Raw genomic sequence first — 9,134 nt, 5'->3', positions numbered from 1 at the left:
AAGTCATTCCTTTTCATTTGCACAATCAGATTAGAAAAGATGGATAACTTCAATAATATTTTGCTATTAACAGATTATTTAGATACGAATGTCAAAGTTCTTTTCATGTTTATCACTGAAAACTTTTAGAGACTTAAAGTGTGTAATTTGTAAAGATTACCAGAATTCATATGTATAACTCGATTCAGTAATTTCGCTGTGATGATTTTTTTTAACACTCATGATGAAAAGCAAAACAATAATGATATATAAAATAAAATAAAATAAAAAGCCTTTATTGTTGATCTTAATTTAAATTACAAAACTTTTCTAAGTATGCCTCAGAACTAATTACTACTAACATTTACTAACTAATTATACTTTATAAACTCAACAATTTAATTTATATTTAAGTGATTTCAGTTCGGCAAACGGTAGTTACTCCTCAACTTGTCTTCCGACAAAGGCCTCCTCTAAAGATCGCCATTCTGTTCTGTCCCTAGCCTTTCGAGTCCACATTGGACCTGCTATTTTTCGAATACCATCTTCCCACCTTGTAAGTTGTCTTCCTCTGTTCCTTTTGCAGTCTATCGGGTACCATTCTGTTATTTGCCTAGTCCATTTATCCTTCTTCTCTCTTATCATATGGCCTGTCCATGTCCACTTTAGTTGTTTGTATGTTATATATGCATTCTTGAATTTAGTTTTACTTTTAATGTCTTTTAGTTTTTCTCGATCTTTTCTCTTAACCCCTATTGTACTTCGCTCAATTCCATTTTGACAAACTTTTATTTTGTTTGCCAGTTGTTCTGTCAATGCCCATGTTTGGCACCCGTATAGCAAACATGGTAAAATACACATATTAAATACCTTTCTTTTTTCTTTCATTGGCATGTCTTTGTTCTTCATAACTTCGCTTAGCGACCAGTATCTTTTCCAGGTGTTAGCTATTCTTCTTTCTATTTCCTTTTTCATGCAGTCTTCGGTAGATATTAGTTGTCCTAAGTAAACGTACTCATGTACATATTCTATTCCCACTCCGTCTAATGTTATGGTATCATTTTGTGTAGAATTTGACATAATTTTAGTTTTCATTAAATTCATTGTTAGGCCTGCCTTTGCACTTTCTTCAGCTAATTGTTGCAGCATTGCTTGTAATGTCTTTGGGCTTTCCGAGAAAATAATTATGTCATCTGCAAAACGTAAGTGGCTCAGGTATTCGCCGTTTATTTTTAATCCTTGATTCTTCCAATCCATTTTCCTAAATATTGTTTCTAAGACTGCTGAGAATAATTTAGGAGAAATAGGGTCTCCTTGGCGTACGCCTCTTCTGATGGGAAATTCTTGGCCAATAGTTTCAAGCTTAACTTGCGCTGTGCTCTTGGTGTATACGTTTTGGAGAATTCGTAAGTATTTTGGTTGTACGCCCTGCGTTTTTAGTGCCATCCATATAAAGTCGTGTTCTAGCGTGTCAAATGCTTTATTAAAATCAACAAACCCTAGATAGTAAGTCTTGTTATATTCTTTATATTTTTGCAATATTTGTCTAAGGGTGTGAATGTGGTCTATAGTGGAAAAATTTCGACGAAAGCCAGCCTGTTCTTTCGGCTGATTTTCTTCAAGGGTGTTTGTAATTCTTGATAATATGATTTTTGAAAAAACCTTATAGACATTCGACATTAAGCTAACGGGCCTGTAATTTGATATATCTCCTTTATCGCCCTTTTTGTGTAGTAATATAATAGTTGATTTTGTCCAATCCTCGGGAATATTTTCTGTTATGATAATTTCGTTAAATATATCTGTAAGCTTCGGAGCAATCACTGGTAATGTTATTTTCAGTAGTTCATTTGTAACGAGATCTGATCCGGGAGCTTTATCGTTTTTCTGTGTATGTATCGATTTTATGGTTTCTTCTGTAAGTATTTCAGGCACTTCCTCTTCATCAGTTAATGTGTCATTTTCTTTTACACTTTGTCTATATTTTTGGCTTTGGTATAGGTTCTGGTAAAAGTCTGTAGCAGCTTTTAGTATCTCCGATCTCTTTTCTGTAGTTTTACCGTCTTTCTTTTTCATACTTGTTATCCATTCCTTTTTGCAATTTAGTTCTTTTATTGCCTTTTTTATTCCTCCTGTTTTTTCTATAAAATTCTTCATTGTATTGGTTCGTTTTGTCTTTCTTTCTTTGCGTAATTTTTCATTTATCATTTTACTTAATTCAGATATTTTTTTTCGGTTTTCCTTTGTTTTTCTATCTTGTAGTAGTTCCTTGCGTTTTTGTAGTAGTGCCTTACTTTCAAATGAGATTTCTTTCTTGGTGTTTGTATTTGTTTTCTTAGTTACAGTTTTTAGTTTGTGTAGTAGCATGTTATATTTTTCTTCTATAGGTAAATGTTCTTTTGTCTGTAATGATGTTTTAAGATTTTTTAGCAATAATTCTGTGTCGCCAGTATACTGAACAACTGCATATTTATTATGAAATTGCCTTGTTTTCTTGGGATATGTGCCTGCCATTATAGCCCGTACCATTCTATGATCGGTGTTAAAATTTAAATTTTTTATGATCGATAGGTCTTTGAAAGCTTTTCTATTATTGGACATAATAAAGTCTATTTCGTTTTTATGAAGGCCGTTAGGTGAGATCCATGTCCACTTCTTTGTCAATTTCGTTTTATAAAAGCTGTTTAGAACACTTAATTTGTTTTCTAGTGAAAAGTTTACCAACCTTGTACCGTTCTTGCTTCTAGTGCCAAAACCAAAGTTTCCTATGGAATATTCTTCGCCCCTATTTTGTGTTCCGATTTGGCCATTAAAGTCACCCATCACTATCAGATTTTTATGTGATGTTTCGATGGTGTTCTGGAGTTCTTCATAGAATTTATCAGTTTTTATTAAATCTTCCTTTTTGTCCGATTCGGTTGGAGAATATGCTTGGATAATGGACCAGTTTTCCTCGTTTAGTTTTATGTTAAGAATTGAGATACGCTCTGATATTCCTCTTAGTTCTATTATGCTGTTTACTAAATTCTTTCTGACCATGAATCCGACTCCATAAAGCCCTGGAGTCTCTCCTTTATACTGTAATATATACTTTCCACGATCTTCAATTTGTTCTCCAAACCTTCTCATTTCGCTTATTCCTATTATATCCCATTTTATATCTTCCAATGCTATTTCTAATTCTTGGAGTTTTTCAGGTGTTCTTAGAGATCGACAGTTCAAAGTTGCTATATAAATATCATTTGTTTTCTTGACTTGACTACATGTGTTGGTGTTTATTTGTATGTTGGCATTATTTTTAACCTTTAGAGGGTCGTGGTCATTTTCCCCCACGAGGACCGGTCGGCTTGGGGGAGTGTTATGATTTGTTTTTACATTGTTATTTTTATTAAATGAATGTTGTATTTTCCGTTTACCGACATTTAGTTGCTATTGTTTGTTATCTGTGGTGATGGATGGGAGGGAGTTGCGTCTTGTCCTCAATAAATCATAAGCATTTAATATTTTATTGTTCCGTTGCATTAAAGTTTGTTGTTTTCTTGGTGGGTTTGTTTCAGGGGACGTTGATGTTTTTCTTTTTTGTCGATTATCATTTTTATTACTGTTTATAACACTTTTCCCTTTTATGATTATTTTGTCATATTTAAGGTATGCAATGTTTCCTTTACTCCTCTCTTCTATCAGTTGTGGCAGCAGCAATTTTCTTTTTTCTAGAACTTCTTTAGTATAGTCTTCTGTGATGTAAACATCTTTAAAATTTTTCTTTAATTTCATAATAACATTTTTTTTCCATTCATTTACAAAGGAAACTAGGGTAGGTCTCGGTTTATCAATTGGTTTTTTCTTTCCAATTCTAAAGACATTATTTACCTCTCGTTCATCGAAATCAATGCCTAGGTCTGTTTTAATAACTTTCTTCACTTTTTCAAGTAATTCTATGTTCGAATTTTCGTCTTCTTTTAAGCCAAAAAATATTAAGTTTTTCTGCTTCTTTGATCTTTTCAAGCTTTCCATATCTTTCTCGAGGTTTTCTAATTTTGTTTTTAAGATCTTATTTTCTTCGATGATAGGCTTTAGTTTTACATCCAATATTTCCATTACCTTGTTAGTTACAGATGTTTGTATTTCAATGGTTTGTTTTTGCGTTTCAATTTTTAATGATTCAAATAAAAGTTGAAACTGATCATCCATATTTTAAATTAATATTTGACTATAATGGAACGTAATGAATAGCAGTTTTATTTCCTTTATGTTGGTCTTCTTTTTAGCAAATGGCAACCTTCTTCTTCTTTCCTTTATGTTGGTATCAGTTATATGAATGACACTGTCATCTGTCAATTGATGTTTTGACAATGACTAATTTCTAGTTTTGAGGGTAGATAATTTCTAGCAAAATAGTAATATTACTTGCCGATATTTAATTAAATAGTCCAGAATTACGTGAAATCACCACTTCCTTACTTTTAACATCACTTATATTTATATTTCGTGTTGTTTTTATATCGCCAAAACAGTGAAAATAACTTTAACTAAGATATTCTCGGGAGCTGCTTTATTATGATGTTTACAGTTTGACAGCCGGTAACGGAAAAAAATGATATAAAAGATACATAATATTTTTGCTTATTCACTGATTAAAAATATATTTTTAGAAAGATATTATCATTTTTTGATAGAAGTTATAATTAGCTGTTATCATTTTTTTGATAGACTAAATAATGTTGGTTTTATTTTGCTGTTTGGTCGCTGGAAATGTCCGAAGAACACATGCCTCTTTGGTGCAGTCGGGTAAAATTATTATAAGGCAGCTAATTATCTTCGTCATTGACAGTAACAATTCGTAAATAAAGGAAGGACGGTGCAACAATTGAATTCCTAACATTACTATGTAATTGTTTTGTTAAATTGCAAGCTAAATACCGTGATATGACCGGCCGGCTGGCTTGGTTGGTAGTGACCCTCTCTTACAAGCCATTGGTCGTGGGTTCGATTCCCACCCGGGGAAAATATTTCTGTGATGAACATTTGCTTTATGTCTGGGTATATAAGTATTTACATATTTAAAATTATATATGTACATGTTTATGAGCCATCTGGTTTCCATAACACAAGCGAAAGCTTAGTATGGGATCAGATAGTGCCGTGTGTGAAAATTGTCCCGAAATATTTATTATTAGGTATTTATTATATTAATATGTTCTCAAAATTACTATTGACGCTATGTCTAAATCATTGCTGGGGTTAGTAAGTCTTAAAGCAGTATTACTTCCAGTGTGGGAAAGAGATGGCGCTACACGGCCTGTACAGGATGGACTTTGAAATGGCTGTAGGGAAAGTACTCGTAATACTATAGATAAAAAACTTTACTCAAATAAAAAATTCCATTATTTGAAAAGAAAGACAACTGCATTCCCTGATTTTCCTTTGTTTGACATAAGCGGGAATCGAACCGATTAATATTTGTGAAAATAACACTTCGAATTGTACAATGAACTTATTAAGTTATTTGTATTTCAAAGTAAAGTTACAATGAAATATTTTTTACAAGGATTTTACAGTTTACTACAGGCACTGTTATAATGCAGTGATTTGAATGAATCTTCTTCGATCACAATGAAGTTTACTCACAATGTTACTAAAAAAGTAAATATGGCAAATTCGATAGCATTTGACACACATACATACACAAAAATCTACACCTAGAGGGAGTAGAAAATATCATTTGGAAGTATATAATCTTAAAAAAATACTTCATGGTGTCAAAAAGCCGTAGAGATTGCATTCAACAAAGAAACTTCGTCCTTGCAAAGCTATTATGGGACCTTCTGGCTATAGGGGTCATTGGCATCTAATGGTAAGGAAGGTGTTCACTCATCCATCGCCTCTAGGACACACTGCCAATATAAATGTTTGTGATTTGGTGACACAAGCAGTGTGTTTCGGACTAACATGGCTTGCACAGTAAGTACAACTTAGGTATAGATCTTCGATTCGTAGTGTTTGGTGTTTGGTGATTAGGTAGTTGTAAGACGCACGAAAAATTTGAAAAAAATAAGTTTTGGATGCAGGGGAAATATACAGAAAATTGAAAAATTAGGTTAACAGTTTTATGGTTGAAAATTAAGGTGAAAATTGTGATGTAATGTGTCGTTTTTTCCATCACTTTTATTTATTCAATTGACAGGATATATTTCAAAAATGTGATATCGGTTTTAATTTTGTACATTCCACAAAAAATACCTATGCGTAGTAGCGTGAATATGCAATTTTTCTTATCTATTATCAAATAATCCAATATTGTGATTTTGAAAGATACAGGTGGTATTAATTTGTTTTAGAATTAAAATAGAAATAGCTTTGTATGTCCAAAAAAGGTATATATATATATATATATATATATTTATTTAAATGATTAGAGCTCTTCTTTCGTGTGTAAAAATAAACTAATAATGGATTGATTTTTAATTTTTATCATATGCTATGAAATTCATATTTTATTTAATGAAAATCAGTAAGTACTATTAGAAATACTTAGCCTAGGAATTATTTAGTCAAGAAATCATTTACCTTTTGATACTCCCGTTTCTTTTATCTATGTAAATTTACTTTTCATAAAGCTATTTAAAATCTGTAATTTCTTCGTTTTATAATTATTTCAGGCTATTTCAGGCTTCTATTTATACAAGTTATTAAAGCGCATCACACACGGTGAAGATACTATAATATTTTATGTTAAGATTCTCTAATATAAAATATTACAGTATCTTAAGGTATCCGGTATCAGCGTTCTGACCATCATTTTTCTTTTTGTCATTGCGCACTAAGACCCCTGTAAAACCGCCATCCTGTTACAAATGACCCGAAACACTGACACAAAATTTCAAAATCCAAATTTTTTAAAATAAAATAAAATATTATACAGTGTAGTATCTTCACCGTGTGTGATGCGCTTTATTTTATTTCCCTCCGTACGTTTGTATTTGAGGAAAACATCGCTATAAAACGCCATTTGTTATAATTTATAATTAGATCAAGTTTCAGAGCAGTTATAGAGCAATAAAGTAAATAAATAAATAAAAAATAAAATAAAATAAAAAGCCCATTTATTCTGAAGTAAAGAATTACATCATAATATCTTATACACTGTACACAAAATATCTCGAAGTTCAGCGTGCCTTTTGGTATAGGCCTCCTCCAACATCGTCCACTGGATTCTGTCCCTCGCTACTCTTCTCCAGTGTGGACCCGCTGTCAGGTTTAAGTATACATTAATAAAATAAATATTTCTATTTTCAGGTATTCTACATTACCCTGGCCTTCTGCCTTCTTGCTGCAACCTTCGCGGCACCAGCGGATCTTCCTCCAAAGCCAGCGACCCCCGAAAAGGATGACCTAGAACCATCTGCGTCACACTGGGGCGGTCACTACGGTGGTTTTGGTTACGGTTACGGTTACTACCCGCACTACGGTTACTGGGGCTGGCCGAGCTACGGTTATGGGTTGTACGGTCACGGCTGGCCGTATGGATACGGTCATGGTTACTGGTGGTAAAGAGCCAAAGAAGGAAGGATGTTTATGCTTGCCGTTTGATTATATGTAATTATTTCTAGAACAAATTGAGTATTGTTGTTAGAATAGAAAAATTATAGTGACGCAAATAGTTTTAAGATTATGCTTAATGTGTATTATTGTATTTTAAACGTAAATACATTACTGTAAGCTACAATTTTGTTTCATTTAATCAAAATACCTTTTGAATTGCCTAGTAGAACATTATGATGTCTCCTCGGTGGTCAAGATGCATGATTCCAATAATAAGACTGAAAGAAGATTTCAAATTTTGATAGAATATTTACCCGAAAAAAAAATTTTCTTTCTTTGTTATAATAATTGTGGTATTAAATATATTCTATACTTTCCGCCTTCGACTACACCCGCGTTTAAAAAGAAAAACCCGCATAGTTTCCTATCCTGTGAGATTTCCGGATAATACCTTTCCTATGTGTTAATCCAAGTTACCCTCTATATGTGTGCTAAATTTCATTGTAATCGGTTCAGTAGTATGTGCGTGACAGAGTAACAAACATACATACATACACATACAAATACATTTATAATATTAAGTAGGATAGGAATTAGGATATGATTATTAAATTTATTGCTTGTAAAGTTGAGCGTTACGTCGAATCGAAAGTACGTGTTATAATGTACGTACGCATCGAAATGTACGTGTACTCGTACATTATTATAATTCAATAAGGCGTTATGGCTGGTTCACACTTTGATTAGTGTGAGTGCAGGTGTGTAGTGCGAGTGCAGGTGTGTAGTGCGAGTAGTGTCCAATTCAACTGCGAGTGCAGGTGATTAGTGCGAGTGCAGGACAATGGTGAAATTCGCGACGCTACACACTACGCTAAACACTAAACACTAAACACTCCTGTCCAGACGTGTTTAGGCAGGCACACTGCGAGTGAGGGGGAAGGGAGGGCGCGCGGGACGTGGCTACTCGCAGTCCACTCGCAAAAAAATAGAACACGCTTCTATTCACTTTACTACACAGCCTACTAAACACTCGCACTAAACAGTCGCTGTCCACACGTAGTACTACTCATCACCTGCACTCGCACTAATCAAAGTGTGAACCAGCCATTAGGCGTAGTCACATTCATTCATTGTTTTTTTATTCTAACAAGAGATTCTAAATATGAACCAAATAATACAATTTTAATCTCAGAATAAAATTTAAAGTTATCACAATCTAAGGCTGTGAGTTGGCCTGTTACTGAAAGTATTTGGAAAAAAAATCACATGAGTAAAATGAGTATTAATTATTGTAATAATAGGAAACATTATAATATTTTCTTTTTGTAATGCGCTACTGTTTCTTATTTAGTAGGTAGATTTTTTTTTATTCTAATTTAAATTAGGCACTTTGAGTCAGCAATGACTATGTCAGTCCCATAGTATATGCACAAAGTTTAACTTAACTAGCCTAGTAGGTAGATACTAAAATGTTTAAAGTGAAATTTTGGCGCCAAAAAGAACATTTTTTGTCAATGCAAAAAGGTATAGATCTCCTATTATATTACATCCTTTCTATTAAATATCCTTGTATGTACCATGTTCTATGCAATAAACGATTTTTTATAAGGTTA

The 9,134-nt window shown here is 32.9% G+C and overlaps 2 protein-coding genes across 2 annotated transcripts; one reads left to right on the top strand and one right to left on the bottom strand.

Moving 5' to 3' along the window:
- Positions 1-417: 417 nt before the first annotated feature.
- LOC149904917 (uncharacterized) lies at positions 418-3,860 on the bottom strand. Its single transcript, XM_090107118.1, has 3 exons — positions 3,850-3,860; positions 2,705-3,325; positions 418-2,509 (listed from the first exon to the last, which is right to left on the bottom strand). Exons 1-3 carry the CDS (start codon positions 3,858-3,860, stop codon positions 418-420), a joined length of 2,724 nt encoding a protein of 907 aa, XP_089963244.1.
- Positions 3,861-5,861: 2,001 nt separating this feature from the next.
- On the top strand, positions 5,862-7,674 carry LOC149904916 (uncharacterized). The gene is made up of 2 exons (XM_090106846.1): positions 5,862-5,940; positions 7,276-7,674. The coding sequence occupies exons 1-2, from the start codon at positions 5,929-5,931 to the stop codon at positions 7,528-7,530; spliced, it is 267 nt and encodes an 88-aa protein (XP_089962972.1). The 5' UTR covers positions 5,862-5,928; the 3' UTR covers positions 7,531-7,674.
- Positions 7,675-9,134: the final 1,460 nt, after the last annotated feature.

This window comes from Colias eurytheme, chromosome 11, assembly GCF_061535395.1.
Source record: "Colias eurytheme isolate Ceu_HAF_F1 chromosome 11, ilColEury1 Martin Lab GWU primary, whole genome shotgun sequence".
NCBI classification, from domain to species: Eukaryota; Metazoa; Arthropoda; class Insecta; order Lepidoptera; family Pieridae; genus Colias; species Colias eurytheme.
This window is presented reverse-complemented; position numbering and strand designations above follow the sequence as displayed.

What these genes read in the sequence shown, in the direction of transcription:
- LOC149904917 (XM_090107118.1), bottom strand. An exon ending in AGAAGCAAGAACGGTACAAG is followed by an intron (nt 2,510 to 2,704) that starts GTTGGTAAACTT and finishes CACCGATCATAG; the next exon opens with AATGGTACGGGCTATAATGG.